Source organism: Thamnophis sirtalis, unplaced genomic scaffold (genome assembly GCF_051295495.1).
Source record: "Thamnophis sirtalis isolate CommonGarterSnake01/CBP01778 unplaced genomic scaffold, rThaSir2_p1.2 scaffold_4, whole genome shotgun sequence".
Lineage (NCBI taxonomy): Eukaryota > Metazoa > Chordata > Lepidosauria > Squamata > Natricidae > Thamnophis > Thamnophis sirtalis.
Window position 1 is genome coordinate 65,497,062 of NW_028261384.1, and position 22,547 is coordinate 65,519,608.

At 40.4% G+C, this 22,547-nt stretch overlaps 1 protein-coding gene and 1 pseudogene across 1 annotated transcript in view; one reads left to right on the forward strand and one right to left on the reverse strand.

The window, feature by feature from the left end:
* BBS9 (Bardet-Biedl syndrome 9) overlaps positions 1 to 22,547 on the forward strand; it is a 363,446-nt gene that overhangs the window by 77,615 nt on the left and 263,284 nt on the right. The window contains exons 9-10 of the mRNA XM_087713067.1: positions 5,495 to 5,624; positions 16,311 to 16,492. Coding sequence (XP_087569193.1) covers positions 5,495 to 5,624; positions 16,311 to 16,492 — 312 coding nt within the window. The remainder of the gene's footprint in view (positions 1 to 5,494; positions 5,625 to 16,310; positions 16,493 to 22,547) is intronic.
* Positions 8,369 to 10,311, reverse strand: LOC148045891 (uncharacterized; annotated as a pseudogene).

A 22,547-nucleotide genomic window follows, 5' to 3' on the forward strand; every position in this document is an offset into this window, starting at 1 on the left:
TATTAATGGTTTGGAAATGAGTAAAAAGATAACGGCCGCTGGCTCTTCAATACCAACTTCCTCTTCTTCACCTTCTGGAGGACAAAGATCAATACAGACGATGTTGCAGCAGGGAAAAGAAAGGGAAGTGACATTGCAGATGATTATGCAAGGAATTCAAAAGATAGAATTAAGAACAGAGAATATTGAAAAGAGAACAGAGAATATTGAACAACGAACAGAAAAACCTGATGGAAAAATTGAGAACATCCACCAAATGATTTTGAAATATGAGGATAGATTCCAAAAAAATGAAGAAAAAGATGAGCAAAGAGATAAGAAAATTGGAGATATTGATAGCAGATTGAGTGTGGCTGAAAATGAGAAGAGTGGAATATTAGAATGGGAGATTGACAGATCAGAATTCTATCTCAGATTTCAAAATATGGAAGAAGAAAAGGGAGAAAACTTGGCAGAAATAATTATAGAAATTCTTGCAAACGCCTTGGAGATAACCAAAGAGAAGATGATGGATGGTATAGATGAGGTGTTTCGAGTCTTTACAAGATATGCAATGAAAAACAAAGTCCCAAGAGAAGTCCATATACGATTTACTAAGAAATCAATTAAGACACAAATACTACAGATGGCAAAACATTGAAATATAAAGTCAAGGAGATTGTGGTTCTGAAAGAAGTACCAAGAAGTGTGAGAGAGATAAGAAGAGAATATCAATTTCTGACTAAAATTCTACTGAAAAAAGGTGTTAATTATAGATGGCTGATTCCAGAAGGCCTTCTGTTTGTATGGCAAGGATAAAGACATAGAATAGATTCAATTGAGAAAGCAGAACTATTCTACACAGAATATCTTAGAGGGAAAGAGGAGGAAACAGGAAAAGAAGAATCATTAATTGTATTTCAAGATGAAAGCCTGGAAGTGACTAAAAAAAAGAAGGTGCAGTAGGCGGCATTGTGGACCTTAGAGAACAACGAGAACCAAGATCTACTAGAGCAGTAAATCCTTCCTATAAGTATAAACATGGAAGAGAAAAAAAATTGATTACAATTAATATAAATGGACTTAATTCAGCTGCTAAAAGAAAACATTCCATAAATTAGAGAAATTAAAATTGGACATAATCTGCCTACATGAAGTACATATTAAATAGCAACAGGAAGAAATATTGATACAGCCAAAATTAGGGAAAATATTTACTGCGTTGCCACCATCTAAGAAAAGAGGAGTAGTTTTGTATATTAAAGATACAATTCCAGCAGAACAAATTTATACAGATGATGATGGAAGAATCTTGATGGTGGAAATTATGGACAATAATAAGAAATGCTTTTAATAGCAATTCATACTCCTAATGACAATCAAGAACAAACTCGCACTCAATCCTGACAAGACCGAGTGGCTATGGATGTTGCCTCCCAAGGACAGTTCGGTTAGTCCATCCATATGCCAGGGAGGTGAAAATCTGCTCCCCTCAGAGAGGGTCCGCCACTTGGGAGTCCTCCTGGACCCACAGCTGATGCTAGAACATCACCTGTCGGCTGTGACCAGGGGGACCTTTGCCCAGGTTCGCCTGGTGCACCAGTTGCGGCCCTATCTGTATCGGGAGGCACTTCACACGGTCACTCATGCCCTTGTCACCTCAAGTCTTGACTACTGTAACACGCTCTACATGGGGATGCCCCTGAAAAGTGTTCGGAGACTACAATTAGTTCAGAATGCAGCCGCGTGAGCGATATTGGGTGTACCAAGGTAGACCCACATCACACCTATCCTCCGCGAGCTGCACTGGCTTCCTATTGGTCTCCGAACAAAATTCAAGGTGCTGGTCATCACCTTTAAAGCCCTACATGGCTAGGACCCGGATATCTGCGAGACTGTCTTCTGCCACATACCTCCCAATGACCGATAAGATCACACAGGGTAGGCTTTCTCCAGGTGCCGTCAGCCAGACAATGTTGGCTGGCAACCACCCGGGGGAGGGCCTTCTCTGTAGCCGCTCCGACCCTCTGGAATAAACTGCCCCCAGAGATCCGGACCCTACCCACTCTCATGGCCTTCCAAAAATCTATTAAGACCTGGCTGTTCCGGCAGGCCCCGGGATGTTGACCTCACAACTGAGGTCCAACCCCGATTAGACTGGCTGTATGTTGTGGCTTTTTAAATCTATGTTTCTGTGTTTTTAACTTTTCTATTTTTTAAATGTATTGTTGTAAGCCGCCCGGAGTCCTTCGGGATTGGACGGCCTATAAATTCATTGAATGAATGAATGAAATGAATGAAAATGAATTGCATAGAAAATTACACATGAAAATAATTGAATTGGACTATGTTAATATTTGCATGATGGGAGATTTTAATGAAATTGTAGATCAGAATTTGGACTATAAAACACACACACAAAAAAAAAACTAAATAGAAAGACTCTTCCAAAATCCTTTTTCAAAATGATTGATGAAATAGACTAAAGGTTGTATGGAGGGGAAAAAATCCCACAAATAGGCAATATACCTTTTACTCAAATAGACATTTATTATGGTCCAGAATAGATATGATATGGATATCAATGGAATTGATAAAATGGGGCTAATAGAAAAGGAGGAATTAGCACAAAGAATTAGAGGTGCTAAACAGAATTATTTTTAAGATGCAAATAAATCAGGCAGATTGTTAGCGTATAAATTGGAAAAAAAGAGAGAATCAAGAAAAATAATGCAACCAATAGAAGGAAAAAAATTATACAAGATTACTACGGAAAATTGTATGAACAAGAAAATATAGAAGAGGGAAGAGTTAAACAATACCTGCAAAAAGCGAATCTACCCCAGATACCTAAAGAAACTGAAATGATGTTGGAAGGCAATATAACGATGATGGAGCTAATTGAAGCACTTAAAAAAACAAAATAATGGAAAGGCCCCAGCCCCGAATGGATTGCCAGTGGAATTTTATAAGACATTGCAGGAATCGTTGAATCTCCCACTACTAGAAATTATGAATGACGTTATGTTAAAGATGAGGATACCCAAATCGTGGTCAGAAGCATGTATTAGACTTGTGCAAAAGAAGAGGCTATCCCACATCAAATTAAAAACTATAGACCTATTTCCCTGCTAAATTCAGACTATAAAATATTTGTTTCAATATTGGTAGAAAGACTCAAAAATATTTAAATAACTTTATTCATCCTGATCAAAATGGGTTCCTGCCAAAGAGACTAATTAAAGACAATATGAGAATAATTCTGGACACTTTGGAATATTATGAGGCACATCCTGAAAAACAAATGGCTTTGATGTTCTTAGATGCAAGAAAGTCTTTGACAATGTTAATTGGTGATTTATGGTGTTACAGTTGGAGCAGATAGGCTTTGGTAAGAAATTCACTCAAGCCATACAAACTATATATCACAAACAAACAGCGAAGATAATGATAAATGGAGAATTGACAGACTCTATTGACTTAAGGAAAGGGACAAGACAAGGTTGTCCACTATCGCCTCTGTTGTTTGTGAAAAAGACATAAAAGAAATGAAAATTTAAAAGGAAGAATATAAATTCAAGCATTTGCAGATGACCTGGTCTTCATCATAGAGGATCCACTAGAAACTGTACCTAAATTGACAGAAAAAATTGAGGAATATGGAAAAGTAGCAGGTTTGAAAATAAATAAAGACAAAACGAAGATTTTGACAAAGAACATGTTATTAAGACAAACGGAAGAATTGGCGGAAGCTTTGAAGATCCAAGTCATGAATAAGGTCAGGTATTTGGGGATATATTGTTAGGCCTATGGAAAGGATGCACAAAAATCTTGTAACCCATCGACACGCTGTATGTAATTGAAAGTGGTTTTATGTTTCATTTGTCTATGTCTAAAAATAAAAACTTCATAACAAAATAATATTTCTTTATAAACTATGTTTATTTTATCTGTTTGAAACATCTTATATTCATTTAATGAGTTAATAGTAATTCCAATATCCCAATTGCCCAAAAAGACCAATGTTAATTCAATTTACACAGTCCTGAAATTGTTCCTCAAAATCCCCTAAATTTATAGGGTTGGAGGTTTCCACTTTATACCCTCTAAATTTCCCAAATTTTTAGTCTTGATTAATTTTTCTTCTTTCCTTTTCGCTTCATAGTGTGTTCTATCAAATAGTCTTAAATAATCCAAATTGGCCCACCAAATTTCCCCAAATATCTTTAACGCACAGAGTCAAATATTGAATTTCAAAGATGCTTCTTGTTAGTTTGTAATCCACCTTGCCTTAGACATCTTCAAAAGATTCACTCAGCACTTCCAAGCTGCTAGAACACCAGTAAACATGGAACCAAAATAAAAAGGCCTTCCAGGTGTTGTTTGCCTTTCATTCTTTTCCTTTTTCTCTTTATTTTTCTTATATTATCACTCATTGTCAAGATCATTTCCCAGTGTGTTCAGGTATAATATATTCTTTCACCAGTAGGTGGCAACCCCACTCAAGGTTCCAACATTAAACAGCTGACTATCAAAAAAGAAATGGGGCAGGGGGGGGGCAGATTTCTTTTTACAATTTCTTCCAATAATCAAACAGTGTTATTCACAATTTAAGTCATTTTAAATAGTACTACCAGTCCATGCTTTCTATATTTTAAAGCTTCATAATCAAATGTTTATTTCACTTTTGGGCATAATCTTTATCCATGTATTTAATAGATACTTCTTAGTTTTCGAGAATCTTTTTTTTAAAATGCTTTCATTTGGGTTTAAGTCTCTGGTATAGAAGTTGAAAGTAGTCTCACCCAGTTTCAATCTTCTTTCCACAAACTGCTCCAGTTCATAATCTTCTTGTCCTGGTTTCTGAGCTTCACTCTTGCCAAAATGACCATCGTCTCTGCTGCCAATCTAGAGGGTTTTTTTGGATCACATTTGGAAATTGCTGTTTCCTTGTGATCTACAAAGTTTCCCTCCTTTCTTCATCACTCCCTAAGGGTGGCTTTGGCTCAGTAGGGTCTCCTGGCAGATAGGTATCAGCTGGATTTTGTGAAGCTCCATGGAATTTCACTATCCCATATCCGTACTACTGCGAAGCCAACCAATGAATCCAAGCGGACCATCTTTAAAGGGTTATTATAAATAAGGTGGGGCTGTATTTGTTTATGATGGTCTACATTTTTTTAAATAATATATTTTATCCATTCTGAGGTGGGGGGGGTTAAATTGTTAAAGCTGAGAAATTATACTTGTTTATTACAAAAATTATATCATATCTCTTTGCTCCAAACTTTTTGTTACAGACATATTTTACTTTACTTTTTAGTTTATTATCTGAGAGTATAATAGCCTCACAAAATTTGATTCTTAGTTACAAAAATATAGTCTTGACATTTCTAGGAAGTATCCTTATTTGTACATTTATTTCATGTAACCTATAAGAACGTTTCTTAAAAAAAGAAAAACAGTGAAGAGGAATATGAACATATCTTTCCCAAACTCCTTATATATGTTATAGTGTCTGGAACTGCCATAAATACACTGATTGGAAATCACCACAGCATCCTACATATTTATCAAGACATGACTCTAAAATGGGCAACTCAGCTTCCTCATATTCCTGTATCAGCACGACTGGGGAAATTACTGTAAGTAGTCTTAGTTTAATTTTAGTTTAGAATTGTGTTTGTCAGTATGTGTATTTCTTAGAATAAAATTTGATTTTAATTTAATTGCCCTTGATTGGTTTGTTGTTGTCAGCTGTTCGCCTTGTTCAAATGAATTATAATCAGAGAAAGCTTATACCATAATAAATTTGTTATGATTTGAATTATACATCTCATGTATAATTAATGTATAACTGAATTTCTTTCAGTTTAATTGATTTATTGAATCAATTTTATTACAATGTATGTTTTAGTGTTGTGAATAATACTATAACCATAACATCTTTTTGTTATATTCTATTCTATTTTGTTATATTTTATTTTATTCTATTCTATTTTCAAGGAGTTAAAAGTACTACACGTTACATTCCTTTTTCTGATAATTTCCATATAGCAATAATTTTGGAGGCTGGTAGTATTTAAAATAATGAGCCCATAGTGGTTCCATAGCTGAGGATGGAGTTGAACATGAATATCTCCAGTCATTCCAACACCTTAATGTTAACCTACAATGTTGACCAAATGTTTCTGCATATTTTGGAAAATATATTTTTTATTAATTATCTAGCTGAACATAAATGCCACACTCATATAACACTCTTTTAGAATATATTCATTTTATTATCGTCGTGGAAAATTAATTGTTACCTAGTTTTTGATGTACTGAATATAGTCTACATTTGGTTTTATATATTTATGGTTTTATTTAAAGTATAGCATGGATGGAAGAACTTTGAAAAAATATATTCCTTGGTTGAAAAATATTAACTTAAAATATCTAATTAAGGAACAATGTATAGATATATTGATCACTTGATTTCTTTTTTTCCCTACTGTGAATTCATTGTGAATTGTGTATTTTTTATAATGGTCCTTCCCCCCCACCCCCAGTTTTATTTCTTTTATTTATATTCCATTTCCACCAAACAGTTTGAGATCTGGGTTTTAAACGATCAAAATCCATATATTTGTTGTAATATTCATCATAATACTATTTGTAATACAATTATATATCAATACAATTACAATAATATGTAATATCTTCATCGTCAAATTTTCTTGCATCTCAGCGGGAAGGGCTACAACAGGGTTAAGTCACAGCCTGATTGGTCCAGAGACTGAGGGAACTTTCTTAAAGTCACCATCCTTCCCTATTGGCTTCCAGTTTCCTCTCAGTCTCCTGGTCCAAGCACTGGTTTTTGGCTCCTTGAGATACTAATAATTGTTATTTAATTATTTAATTTGATAAATTGGATACTCTAAATTTGCTAAATTATTGGACTGCCGGCCATCAAGGCTGCTAGTCAGTTCTCATAAGGAGGCAGGGCTCCCGGTCCTTGCCTCTAGGACGAAGGGGCTTGTTTGACTCCTGGGCATGCAGGGGTGACGAGCTCCCATCGCAGCCGAGTTCTGCTAGAGGCTTAAGGCTACAGGAAGACAGGTTCGTCCTTAAATCGACGGAACGAGCCAAGTCGCCGGGATTATCCCAGGCACACTCTGAAGCCACCGCTCCTTAACAGCTTGCCGCGGAGGAGGAAATTGGGCGCATTATTACAGCCTTGCCGAAGCGTCTCCTAAGAGCTCTTCGGAAGCCTATGCCGCAGCGCGACCACACGGCCAAAGCAAGTGGGAACAGCGCTAATAACTGACTCGCTGAGAGGCTTCCACCTCAGAGTCAACTTACTGGGCGGCCTCTATCTGCTTAGCCATGAGGCACGGTGGCCATTTTGGAGCGACCTCGTGGTTCCAGCCTCCTCACGCAAAGCCTGATCAGCGGCAAGAGCCCTTCTGACCAGCAGTACAACCGAGTGTCGAGGCTGAAAAGGCTCTGGTTTGACTCCAAGCAGACCAGCCACGTGAGTGAGGCATGGCCTCTACAAGCACCGGGGCAGCGCAGGCCCCTGAAGGGAGCAATGGGGAGGAGAGAGAGGAAGGCCAGGCCAGATTGAGGCCTAGGGCGACGATTTCTAAGCCATCTGCGGATCAGGGCCACAGTGAGAGATGAGCTCCGCAAACAGAAGGCATTGGAGAAGAGAGTGGCCAGGGCTGAGAAGCTATCTCACCATATTAGGCCCTCTTAATATAATGTCAATACTAGAAAAGGATTGGTACCTATCGGAAAAAAATGTAAAGTCTTGTCCTTTAACATTCCGTTCACGCCAAATATCTCTCAATTCCATATCATCCATCATGTCAAAAAATGATTTAGCAATCTTGCTCGTGTTTGAGTGTTTTGCAAAAGTCCTTTCTTGTCTTTCATAGTATCCAATACTCCATTCCAGTCACACAATAATATACACGATCTATAGTCCCATTGTATTAATTTAGTGCGCAGCAACTTGTAAAAAATTTTCTTGTTGTTGATTGGGAGCATATACTCTCGTTAAGAGTATTTTTTCCTTTCTATTAATAATTCAATTGCAATATGTTGTCCTTGAGGATCTGCTTCAATTAATTTGGCCTTTAAGTCTTTCCTTAAATATATAACTATACCATTTTTCTTCTCTGGAGCTGATGCCACGAAGTGTATTCCCAGTCTTTCATTTATCAAATGTTTCTGGTCATTTGTTCTAATATGTGTTTCTTGCAAACAAATTGCATCATTTTTAAATTGTTTCAAATAGTGAAATTTTTTTCTCCTTTTTTGTGGTGAGTTTAAGCCGTTAACATTCCAAGATAAGAATTTAATTGTCATCTTTAGCCCCCTGAAGCTTTTTAAGAGCCGCCTAGAAATCCTGCTGGAATTTCTTCTTCGGTCTGGCTCCCCTCACAGCTTCTGTGTTTGTATTTATAGTTTCTTGGGTTGATGTCTGAGCTTGTTGCATCTTTAATTCTTGTTCTTTACGTTTAGTTGCGGCTCGTGTTTGTCTTTGTTCCATAACTCCTTCTGTCTCCTCAAATAATTCCAAGGCTTGAGCAGCACCCAAAAGTTGAGTTAAATCTTCTTGTATACTCAAGGCATCTCCTTGAGCATCCTTTCTAGCCTCCCCTGCTTCTTTCCTTCCTCTGGCTCTTGGAGATGGTGGGTATCCAGCCTTTAGTACATTACTGTTAAAATCTCTTGCCTTCCAAACTGAGTTAAGATGATATCTTTCTCCTAGATAGTTCACCACCAGTATGGCTGGAACCTCCCATCTATATTATATCTGGTGATTTCTAACTTCATCAACTAAGAATGCATAGTCCTTTCTGGATCTCAACATTTTAGGGGGAATTTCCTTCAGAACTGCCACCTCCTGTCCTGCTACCTGTAGTTTGTTTTTATAAGTTGCTTGTAATATTCCATTCCTTGTTTTCCTGGTGACAAAATAGATTACAATATCTCTTGGTAGTTGTCTCTGTCTAGCAATCCATGAATTAACACGATAAATTTTGTCAACCTGCCAATCATATTCTGCCTTTGGTTCACCAATTAACTGAGCGAAAGCTTCTGCAAAAATCTCTTTCAAGTTTTCTTGGTTATTTTCTTTCAATCCTCTTATTCTCAAAGCAAATTCCATCGCTCTGTATTGTATCATTGTAACTTCTACCTCTGACTTCAATCTTGATTTGAGCCTCATCAACTTTGTTCTCCAAATTCACATTCAACTGATTAATTTCTTCCACCTTATCCTCCAATGATGTTACATAACCAAGCAAAGCTTTAAATGCATCCACTATATCCTCTCTTATTTGTTGATTGCGGGTTTGGATTAAATCCTTAATTTCAGACATTTTGTCAGACATATCTTTAAAAGCAGTTGTAATTTTTTTTTTCCAAAACAGAGGCTTGTTCCTTTTCGGCGCCTTGGAGAGCTTCAAGTGTCAATGTTTGTGTATCCTCCGGGGATAATAAAGACTGCAGTTTGGGTAGCTGGGCTGGGGAACTTCCAGCACTCTCAGAAGTACTTGTTTTTGTATGTCTTGAAGCCATTTCCAAATATTCAAATCACACTTTTCAGCCTTGGAGAGCTTCAAGTGTCAATGTTTGTGTATCCTCTGGGGATAATAAAGACTGCAGTTTGGGTAGCTGGGCTGGGGAACTTCCAGCACTCTTAGAAATACTTATTTTTGTATGTCTTGAAGCCATTTCCAAATATTCAAATCACACTTTTCAGCAGCCAAATTATTGAGTCCAAAAAGTCCACTTAATGCCCAAATTTGTTAAATCTTATAGTTTGTTAGTAAACGAATGCTGCTTTCTTTAATCTTGAGTTCTTGGTTCTTTTAACGACGTTAAGGAGCACTTAACAAATAGTTCCCTTTTAAGTTTCACTTTCACCACGCCCTTTAACTATCAGGCGCCATCTTCAGTTCCCTTTGTTCTCCTAATACTACATCAGAGTTAAAGTTTGTACTTGCAATTATAATTACTCCTGTCTTTGCTCTGCCTGCTTCTTATTCAAATGTAGATTAAAGTGTTGATTGCAGGGATGGTCGCGTTGTTTTGTTCTGCTATAGCAGAAGTGCCCCGGGTGCGTAGTTCTGTCGGGTTGCTGAGGGGCTCTTACCCTTCGAGCCCCAGAGTTACATGGGGGGCCTGGATGGACTCCAGAATTGCACAGGGCCGTTGGACAAAATCGGATCTCCGCCAAAATATCAATTGGCTGGAACTGAAGGCCTGGCTCTCGTATTTCCGGTCAAAGATAGCAAACCAACATGTGCTACTCTTAACAGACAATGTGGCCATGAAGGCACACATAAATCGACAAGGGGGGACTCACTCCAGATGTCTCTGGCTGGAGGCTTAACTGCTCGGCCTGTGGGCAGAAAGGAACCTGGCCACAATTTCTTCAAACCACATCTTGGGTATTGCCAATCATCAGGCCTACTGGCTGAGTCAACAGTTGATCATGGGGAGTGGCAACTGCTTCTGGAACTTTTCCACAAGATTTGCCAATGCTTCAGCCTCCCACTGGTGGATCTGTTCACGAGTCCAAGCAATGCACAATTGCCCCGGTTCTTCTCCTGCTTCCCTGCACGCAATGCGGAGAGGACGGAAGCACTCAGAAGGGCTCCTTTATGCCTTCCCCCCCCTTCCCCTGATCCAGGGGACCCTGAGGAAGGTAATATTAGAGAGGGCATACATCATCCTTGTAGCCCCGTGTTGGCCAAGGTGGCCTTGGTTTGCGGACCTTTGGCTGCTGTCCATTTCTCCCCCATGGAGGATCCCCCAGGAGGAGCTCGCCCTGTGCCAGGGGGTTCTAATGCATCTGTAGCCCCAGTGGCTCTAACTGACCACCTGGCGCTTGAGCGGCACCTCCTAAGGGGGCTCACCTCTCAGCTAAGGTCATTTCCACAATCGAGGTAGCCAGACGTCCGTCGACCACACGGATTTATAATTCTACGTGATCGGCGTTTGTCTCCTGGTGGGAGAGACTTCATCTCTCCCCTGCCCATGCATCCATTGCCCAGGTCCTTGAGTTTCTCCAATACGGCTTGGACATTGGCCTCTCCCATAACACCTTATGGAAACAGGTGGCAGCCCCCTCCTCCATCCTGGCAGGGGATGGTCGTTTCTCCTTGTCCCAAGCCCCCTTGGTTAAGCGGTTCCTCAAAGGGGTGGCAAACTTGCGTCCACCTCCCGTGCATCGCTTTCCGACATGGGACCTTTCTACCGTACTCAGGGCCCTCATGGGTACCTCTTTTGAGTCTCTGAGGACAGTCCACCTCAGAATCCTCACTTTGAAGGTAGTTTTTCTCGTCGCAGTCACCTTGGCTCAATGCATATCAGAGTTGGGTGCTTTGTCATCCAGGGGTGACCTTTGCCAATTCCATCAGGGCAGGGTCGTCCTTAGATTAGATCCCATCTTTATCCCAAAGGTCAATACTCTGTTTCACAGATCACAGGAAATCATACTTCCCAATTTCTGCCCGTCTTCTTCTCACGAGAGGGAACACCTATGGCACCGGCTGGATGTCTGTCGTGCCTTGCGTATCTACCTTAGGCGGACATCCCCCTTCCGCCGATCAGAGGCTCTCCTTCTATCCTTTCAGTCCAGCACACTGGGTGCTAGGGTTTCATCTGCCACCATTGGTAGATGGTTGAGACAAGCCGTCAGTGAGGCCTACTTAGCTTTGGGCAAGACCCCTCCCCAAGGGATGACTGCCCCTTCCACATGCAGTGCCGCTACCATGGCTGCGTGGGCCACTAGAGCTCCTCTGGAGGACATCTGTAGGGCGGCCACCTGGGCCTCCCCGACGCCCTTTATTTGACACTACCATTTTGACAGTTTCGCCTCGGTGTCCTTCAGCAGGTAGCGACCTCCCTTCCCCCGGGGTCTTCATCCCACCCAGGGACTTAGCTTGGGTATGTCACTGTTGTAGCTCCTCCCACCGAGCTGCAGGAAAAAGAACGTTGGTCCTTACCTGAACGTTTCTTTTCTGCAGCAAAGGGGGGAGGGGCTACATCCTGCCCTAGGTAGTGCAGATAGGCCTGGGGGGGCATCGCGGTTGGGGAGGATGTGTATGTATGTTCTGTATGTGTTTTCCAGTTGCCTTACATAAGATTACAGCTTTTCCGTTCGACCTAGAGGAAACTGGGAGCCAATAGGGAAGGATGGTGACTTTAAGAAAATTCCCTCAGTCTCTGGACCAATCAGGCTGTGACTTAACCCTGTTGTAGCCCCTCCCGCCTTTGCTGCAGAAAAGAAATGTTCAGGTAAGGACCAACATTCTTTCCACATTAACATTTCCTCTTTTTTTTAATATATCCTCCTTTCTGACTTCTGTTTCTATTATCTAACCATTGATAAAATACCTCCCACACCAATAAATATTCAGTTTCTTCTTTATCCTTATTTATGAACATTAATCTGTCCATTTCTGCGCATTCTAATATTTTCTTAATTACACTCTCATCTGACGGTGTTTCATCATTTTTCCATTGTTGCGCAAATACAATTCTAGCTACAGTCAATATGTGTAAGATACATAGTCTTTTTGTCATATTTTTCCGGTAGAATGCCCAACAAAAATATCTCAGGTTTCAGATCAATATGCTGTGTTATCATCTTTTCTAACCAAGTATGTATTTTTGTCCACAATTTTTTAGCTTTTGGACAAGTTCACCACACATGATAGTATGAGCCTAGTGATTGATTACATTTCTAACATTTAGCAGATCTGTTTTTGTACATTTTAGCCAGTCTTGCCTGTGCAAAATGTCATCTATAAAACATTTTATATAAATTTTCGTTATATGAAGTTGACATAGTCAGTTTAACATTTCTATCCCATAATTTCTGTCACTTGTCTATTTCTATTGCATATCCAAATTTTTTGGCTCAGGCAATCATTGTCTCCTGCTCACTTTCAAGTTTAATACTTAGTATATAACAATTCAATTTCTTTATCAGTTTATTATCTGTTCTGGTTAGTATCTGGTCTAATTCTTTTAACTCTTTATTAAAATCAAACATTTTAGCATCTTTCTCATATCGAGATTGTATCTGTATTTGTGGCCGGCATGCAGTAACTATCCCTTGACTACTTAGTTTTTAATTCCACTTGGTTATTCAAAATGTCTTTATATCTTACAATTTTTCCATATTAATAACATTAGGATGTACCAATGCCTCCATAGTGGAAAGCCAGATTGGTATTTTCAAATAATGTTGTTCTTTTATTTTAAGCCAAACTGATAACAGTGCATTTCTAACATAGTGTCTCTGGAAATAACTATGTATCTTATTATTCCCATACCACAAAAAGGGGTGCCAGCCTAGTTGAAGATCATGCCCTTCTAGTATTAATAATCTTGTATGCCTCAAAGTGATCCATTCCTTGACCCAGGTAAATACCAGACTTTGTAGTATACTTCCCAATTTTCTAGTCCAAAACCCCCTCTTGTTTTGGCTTCTTGCAACATTTTCCATCCTATTCTTGTTTTCTTTCCGGAACCAAACAAATCTTATTATTATTTTATTTAATTCTTCAAAATATTTTTTTTCCAGCTTTATTGGAATTATTTGGAATAGATAGGTCCTCTTTTTGTACACCTTTTGATTGCTATCTGTCTCATAACTGAATAGAGACTACAAGTATATTTATTTCACTCACAGAAACAAATACAGCTTCAGGTGAATTTTCATTAAAAAAAACCTTTTGAGGGAACAAATATTTTTCTTTTGTAGCTTTCACACAGATAAATTAGGAGCAATGTTTTTTTTAAAAAAGATCTTAAATCTTTTATGTGATGTAAAGTTTATCCCTTCACTATTTTTTCAGAAGCTTATGCAAAGATGTTAATTGAATAGAGTGATAGTTAAATGGTCTCGAAACAAGATAGGACCTGACAGAGCGTTTAGAAATGTTTAGTTGTTGATAATATTTGGTGCCAAAATCTTTTTAATTCAATACTTCAAACTGGAAATAGGAAATAAAAAATGTGGACATTAACTATTTAAAATCATAATTAGTAGTTGAAGTGAAATGAGTTTGACCCCTTTTTGCAAATGAATTTTCTTGGAGAAAACTATAATAGCCATTATCCTCCTAGAAATATATTTAGAACTAGTCAGTTGCATACCTATGCTTCGCTATGGAACTGGAACAGCAGTAGGTGTCAGATGTGCCTCCTTCAAAATCCAAGAAAGAAAGCCTCCAACTCCATTGTTCTAGAGAAGAAGTATTTTTCCTCGATATGAAATGATAGCAGTGAAAGTAAAGCAAGGTCTGAGGCTAAAGGTGTAAAAAATTACATATTGAAAGATTTCCTATATCCCTTTTCCCATGGACCCAGGTTGAATACTCAATCCCCAGCCCCCAAGGGTATCATGTGGGGTGCATCTTCAGGTGGCTTCATCCATCTGGTATGCAGGGACGGTTGACCTTGACTGGGCATAAATAAGTCCATTCAGCTGCGCAATAAATGATGGGAATAATCCTCCCTTTTCATTCCAAGACATCTCCACCAGCATGTTTCCCCTCCCAACTACTTAAGTCCCCTCCCCCTGTTATTATGGCAACCGATAGCAAGAAAGCAAGATAGAGGCTGACAGTAGATAGCATTCTTTGCCATCATACTCCATTATCCTGTAGCAGTAAAAGGCAGCAGCAGACATGGACTTCTTAAAAGGAACCTTGGTGTTTGGTTCACACTGAGGTATATTGATGTAATAATCTTCTCCATGGCAGAACATCAGTTCTATTGCTCCTTGGTCCAAAGTCCTGTTTTCTGATGAGAGCAACTTTTGCCAAAAGCATCCAAAACTGGTTCAATGACCGTGGGATTACTGTGCTTCATTGGCCTCTCCATTCTTCCTCCATACTCTGGGTCCTTGGTTTCCAAATGAGATGCAAAAGTTGCTCTCATTAGAAAAAAGGACTTTGGACCACTGAGCAACAGGACTTTGGACCACTGTGCTTCATTAAGACCAGGGTCAATGCAGCCGTCTACCAGGAGATTTTGGAGCACTTCATGCTTCCTTCCGCAGACAAGCTTAATGGAGATGCTGACTTCATTTTCCAGCTGCCCACACTGCCAAAAGCACCAAAACCTGGTTCAATGACTGTGGGATTACTGTGCTTGATTGGCCAGCAAACTCATCTGATCTGAACCCCATAGAGAATCTATGAGGCATTGCCAAGAGAAAGATGAGACACATGAGACTGAACAATGCAGAATAGCTGAAGGCCGTTATTGAAGCATCTTGGTCTTCCATAACACCTCAGCAGTGCCACAGGCTGATAGCTTCCATGCCACATCGCATTGAGGCAGTGATTGCTGCAAAAGGGCCCCAAACCAAGTACTGAGTACATATGCATGTTTATACTTTTCAGAGATCCGATATTGTTCTATGTACAATCCTTGTTTTATTGATTGCATGTAATATTCTAATTTTCAGAGATGGTGGGTTTGGGGTTTTCATGAGCTGTAAGCCATAATCATCACAATTATGACAAATCACAGCTTGAACTATCTTGCTTTGCATGTAATGAGTCTTATCTCATATATTAGTTTCACCTTTTAAGTTGCATTACTGAAATAAATGAACTTTTGGACGATATTCTAATTTTTTGTGTTTCACCTGTATAATAAAGCTGCTTTCTGCTGTGAAAGTAAAACTGAAACTGAAATGCCTCTCCTCTGCTTGTGTTTTGTATTTGGAACAGATTTCTTTTCAGGTTGGGAAGGGGAGTAGAACTTAGCATCAGAGCGTGTTAATAATAATAGCATAGGAAGTACTAATGCTCTGATGATCATTTTGAAAAATCCTTTCTTAGTGAGCACCTAGAAGGCAAGAGGAACATACGTGGAAAAGTTGAAGTTTGTAAGCTTTATGGTTCTGGAGATTTTGTGTGGTATTCTCTTTTATAGAGAGAGATTAATCAAACAGTAGTGGCAAACCAAAGATGAGGGTCTCCAGCATTCTTATTAAGAGTTGTAACATTATTAAATTTTATATATTGTAGTTATTACCACAACATATTTTTAGTTTGAGAAAGCCGTATTAATATATCAAAATGAGTTGCCAAAAGCAGAAAAATATTTAAACATGATACAGATTTCTTTCCCGAAGCATCCAAATAACTGGATAATAATTATAGAGAAGCATTTTAAATTTATTTCAATATGTCTTTTTGTATGTTTATACTATTTTAAGAAAATAAGTATTTCTTAACTGAATAGTAATAAGAGGTTTCTTTATATTGTTACAATATAATAATCTTTTTTTTCCTTTGCAGAAATTTGAAAGGTGTGATTGTTACACTGAATGATAGTGGCTATCTACAATGTTCTTACCTTGGTACTGATCCTTCTTTATTTCAAGCTCCTAAAGTTGAAGCTAGGAATATTAATTATGCAGAATATGATGCAGAAATGAATAAACTCCAGAAAATCATTAAAGAAGCCAGGAAAATTAAAGGTAACTTTCATTTTTTCTTAATATTTTAAATAGTGAAGGTAGTCTAAGTGGATGTGTTTTGCAGACTTAATCATATTCTTTAAATGTGCTATTTTCAGATAAAGAGAACTGAAACTGAAAAGATGGGATGAGAATAGGTTTGCAACTTTCAGCCCATCTATATTCACCTCTCTTCTCCATTGAGATGGAGATGGCATCCAGGCATGGGTTGCCTTCGTCAGCTCATTGATTGGACTGAGTCTGTTGAAGCTATTAAGCCACACCTTTGTTGCTAGGCATATCCAGCTTTTGATTCAGTCCCTTAGTAAGGATGGATGTATCATTGAATAGCTCTATCTCCTAAAATTCAAATTGTGATTTATTCAGCTCAATAATTGTTGGAATTGTGAGTATTCCCTTGACCAATTGCAGTTTCGGCTGGCCCTTTGGCTCGGCACTGTGACTCCAGTCGCTGGATTTCTTAAAGCCTGAAACAAACTCAGTCTGGTGGCCTGGACTCCTAAGACATGGTTCAGGGGTATTGGAAGTCAAGGGGAATAGATCATGACTTGTAGAGCTTTGCGCTTTATCTGTTGCCTCAGGCACTTGGGTGCTTCCATTGCACGAGCTTCATGCCGATTGCTTGCCTTTGACAGCGGCTAATTGATTGAGACTTCACACTCTTCATTTGCACTCTAGGAGAACCTGTTGCATAAATAGCTTCGTGCCTGGGTAAAAGGCTCCTCTTTGATGGCTGCCGAGTGAGCTGCCGCTGCAAGAGGTGGCGCGTTTGATCTTTCATTCTTTTTCATCCGGCGATGAGATTGTTTCTGCCTCATATTACCAGCTGTTAAATCAGATATTTGAACTGCTAGCCACCCAGATAGAGAACGGCCGTTTGTGGCCTGCAACAGTTTTTCACGCTACAGGACAAGCGTTGCTGGGGGGGAAAGAGCGTGAACAGCCATTTTGTTTGGCAAGTAGCAGATGCTTGTCACTGTTTAAAATGGAGGGCACAGCTGCGGTCAGAGCAAGAGATGCCAACAGAGACAGGGAATTAGACTAATTTGGACACAGGGGTCCATGGGCCTGAACCTCCCTCCTTGCCATATACTTCCAATAGAGGAGAGGAATTTAGGGGACATAAATGGAGCTCCAAGGCTGCCAGCGTCAGCCAAATCCAAGAAGGGCCTGAAGTTGGCTTCCAAATTTGAAAAATGAAAGGACAAATCATTAGAGTGCTTGTGCACAAAGGCCAGTAATGAGGCCTCAGTCTTCCCAGACAAGAGAGGACCTGGGTCATTCTCTGGCAAGACATGCCTTACATTTGTCCCCAGGGGGAGTTGAAGAAGGGGTGACATCTTTAAGCCCAGTGTTTCCTATTAACACCTTTGGTCTCTGGAGTTCGATTCCTGATCTGCACAGTTCAGTTGCTTCCTTAGAGCAGCCTGGATCAACAGGCAGCAGACTTGCAGAAGCAACTTTCACACCGACTGCTGCAGGCCTCCACTCGGATCAACAGATTAATCCCATGCCCTTGCAAAATTTCCAGGACATTATTGCCAATGCTATTGTACAGGGCATTGAGGCAGGCCTACAACACCGGGTGGAACATGTTCTCTTTATGGCCCCCAAGATACCCCTTGAAGCAGCGGGTGACTTACCTGCATGTGGGGCTCATTTCCCTGCTTGTTCCCAAAGCAGCCATTCACCCCTGTCCAAGGAGGGAGAGATCAGGGATGTGGATTTGTCTTCTGATGAGGGCATGGCCCTGGAACTACAGGGTGGGGCATAACCTTTTCCTAGGGGGTCACAGCAAGATCGACAGCAGTTTACAACTTCCGCGACACCTCATTTTAAAGCCCATAAAAAACTGAATTGAATGAGCTATTAAATGTTAAATTTGCTTTAAGAATGGCTGGAAAATTCGATTCGGAAATGCAAATGCGACTCAGCAATTGTTAAAGGAAAACAATGTCGAATTTTGGGGCAATGACGTCTGGCCGGGAAATTCGCCAGATCTCAATCCGGCAGAGAACATTGGGGCCATAATTAAGGATTAAGGATGAAGTGGAAGCTCTGATGATTCAGGAGCAAGGTCAAAATCGATATTCGGTTGAAACTTTGAGAATGAATTTGGAAACTGTGTTGAAAAATCTGGAAAATCGAACGGAACTGTTTGAAGATTTGTTGTGTTCTTATCCACCTCATTTGAATGCTGTTCGAAGGGCTAATGGTGGTCATACTGACTATTAAATCGTGTCAATAAACTCAGTTTTTGATGGGCTTTTGAATGGTGTATGAATTATTTGTGTTGTTATTACAAGTGTTGCTGTGACCCCCTAGGAAAAGGTTATGCCCCGCCCTGTACTTACATTCTCCAGGATCTTTCAACCGGCCCTTTTCAAATCCCTTCTCTTCAAAGCTAAGACTTCAGCAAAGTTAAGGGCCAAAGCATCTCACTTCAGCCGAGACTCTTTTTTCCCAGCAAACCATTGAGGTGGAGACCGTTCCAACGCCAAAGTTCTTTGTAGATGTGTTGCAGAGGCACTGGGCCTCTCCAACTTCAGAACCTATGCCATCTTCTCCAGATAAGTATTTCTACAATGTAGTGAATGAGCTCGGCCAACTGTTACGACAGCCTACAGTGAATGCTCCAGTTACAGCATTCTACACTTCAGCCAACATGTCGGGGGGCGCTTGAAAACGCTTTAAAACCAGAGGACAAAAAAGCTTGCAGTGAGGTCATCAGGCAGCGGCTTGGGCAGTCCACACATCCATGATGGCCTCCTTCTTCAATCACTCCAGTTTGCTTTGGCTCCGACAGCTTCAGGAGAGAATCCCGACTTCAGATTCAAGGGTGCACTGGGACATCAACAAGCTGGTTGCAACGATTCAGTTTTTGTCGGACGCAACCCTTAATGCCACCAGATACGCCTCCAGAGCTATGGCCTCATCGGTGGTGATGCAGCAATTGCTGTGGCTACAGCAGTGGCAGGTGGATGTGCAGCACACTTGGTGTTTGGCCTCAGCCCCTTTCAAGGGAGATGCCTTGTTCAGGGAGTCTCTGGACCCCATCCTGGTAGAAACCAAGGATAAAAGGAAGATTTTGCCATTGGCTTCCAGGAAAGGTTTCTCCCATCCAGTGCCATACTTTAGACGTCCTTCCTTTTGGGGTCAAGATTACGGAATATCCTTTCATGGGATAGACTATGGAACATCAGGTTTCAGGCACCAGGGTGGTTACGCCCCTAGACAGCAACAATAGACAGACCCCAATCAGAGTGTTAGACAGTTTAAGTGCTCCTATCATAGCGGAGGAAGCCATTTCTACCACTGACTCCAAGCCCTTGGCAGACCTTCCTCCATCGGTGTCCATTAGGCATTGTTCACTGACCAGTGGAGTGGGACTACCTCTGATGGTTGGGTCAGGAACATGATAAGGTCAGGGCTCCCCCTGGAATTCATCTCCACAACCCCAAGGTTTTTCAGGAGTTGCTCAGTATCTCGCAACTCGGGTCCTCATGCAAGCTGCCATCCAGCACCTGTTGGAAATTCAAGCCACACAGCAGGTACCAGAGGACCAATTAGGCCAGGGGTTTTATTCCATCTTATTTGTAATCCCCAAAGCTTCAGGGGAGTGGAGAGCGATTCTTGACCTAAAACGCCTTAACCGCTATTTACGTTATAGATTGCTTAAAACGCATTCCTTAGAGTCTATTCTAGGGGGTATATGGGAAGGCAATTTCCTCACATCTGTTGACTTCACTGAGGCATACCTGCATATCCCCATTCTGCCTCTCCATCGGCAATATCTCAGGTTCTGCTATGGTGGATGCCATTTTCATTATACAGCCTTACCATTTGGTTTTTTCTCAGTGCCTAGGGAGTTTACTAAGGTTCTGGCAGCATTGGCAGCACACCTTCGTGCCATACCCGTGCGGGTCCAATGTTATCTAGCAGCAGCCCAGGCCAGACCAGGCCAGGGAGGAGCTGAAGATCACAGTACAGGCATTGGAATCCCATGGGCTCTCTACTAATATGGCCAAGAGCCACCTTGAACCCACCAATAGCCTGCTTCATTTGGGAGTGCTTATTCATACGGTGACTTGTACACCTGTTACAGGAGAGACAGGCCAGTCTTAGGGAACTGGCAGGGTAAGTAGAGAGAGAGCGCAGGATGTCCTTAGCCGAGCTTTCCCAGTTATTAGGCAAAATGGTGTCAGCTATCGCCATTGTGCCTTGGGTACGCCTGTACACCAGAGACCGCCAATTGTTTCTTTTGCCATTTCAGAGAAAGAGCAAGAACAGCTCCCTAGCCAGGGTCACTGTTTCCTTGGAGTAATTCAATCTCTCCACTGGTGGAGATCTCCGGCCATCATCAGGGGCTGCTATTTCAAAGAGGCAATCAGACTGACAGTGACTATGGATTCCAGTCGGTTGGCTGGGTGCCCCACCTGCAGTCACAGATGGCCCAGGGACAGGGGGACCAAGGGGGATCGGACTCCCAATATTAATGAAAAACAATACAAAAGAGATGGTTTTCACCCATCCAAGAAAGGGACTGAGTTACTTAGCATTAAATTCACAGATTTTCTGGATAAACATTTAAACTGAACAGCGGGGACAGGGAATTAATTGATACAGAACATTTCTGTCCCCAGCAATCTAAAATTCATAGTTATCAGTGCATGTAACATAGATGTTTGTGCGGGTAAGATTTTCAGTCCTGCTATCAAGCAAAACCAAGCATTTAATACTGAGTGCCATACCATGTGCACGAATCATACAAGTGGCAAGAAAATTGGGGCGGTCAGGCATAACACAGGTTATGTAGACAGTAAACACAAGGTCAATCAAAATGGACTCAAATGTCTATATACCAATGTACAGAGTATGAGGAATAAACAGGGTGAATTAGAAACCCAAATAAATGAGAGCAGATATGATATTGTTGCCATTACAGAAACTTGGTGGGATGAAACCCACAATTGGAACATATAGCTAGAAGGATTTAAATTATTTAAAAGAAATAGACCAAATAAAAGAGGAAGTGGAGTTGCACTATATATAAGAAATAATTACATCTCTACAGAAATAGAGCACAACAATGATGAGAACTATCTTGAATGCATTTGGGTCAATATTAAAGAATGGGGGGGAGAATGACATTGTCATACTACAGGCCACCCAACCAAGCAGAGGAAGTAGATGAACTTTTGCTAGTCAGCTAACTAAAGTAGATAGGAAGCACACCACAATAGTAATGGGGGATTTTAACTACCCTGACATCAACTGGAAAACAAACTCTGCACTAAGTGGAAGATCCAACAGGTTCCTAACAAACCTAGCAGACAACTTTGTTTCCCAAAAAGTAGAGAAGTGAACAAGGGGATCAGCCATATTGGACTTAATTCTCACTAACAGAGAGGAAATGATAGAAGGTGTTGAAGCTACTGGAAACTTGGGGGTAAGCAATCATGCAATACTGGAATTCAACATTATGCAAAAACAAGTAGTAGAACAAAGTCAAACTAGAGTATTGGACTTTAAGAGAGATAATTTCAATAAACTTAGAGAGAGCTTGGGAAGGATTCCATAGATGAGAATCCTCAAGAAGCTTGGGAAATTTTGAAAAATGAGATTATAAAAGCCCAGTCTATCACAATACCAATGAAGAAGAAAAATAACAGCTCCCAAAAGAAACCAGCATGGCTGCATAAAGAACTGTTTGACAAATTGAAAGAAAAAAAGGATAAATATAAAAAGTGGAAAGGGGGGGACATAGCTAAGGCAGAATATCAGCAAACAGCCTGAGCCTGTAAAGATGAAGTGAGGAAAGCTAAGGCTCACAATGAAAAAAGGCTTGCCACAAAAGTAAAAAATAACAAAAAAAACCTTTTTCCAACATGTTAAAAACAAGAAAAAAGTCAAGGAAACAATTGGTTCATTGCTGGGAGAAAATGGCAAGAAGGTGACAAGCAACAGGGAGAAAGCAGAACTATTTAACTCATGTTTTCCATCTGTCTTTACACAAAGGGAAGAAACAGTCCAACCTACCAAAAACAGCACCACA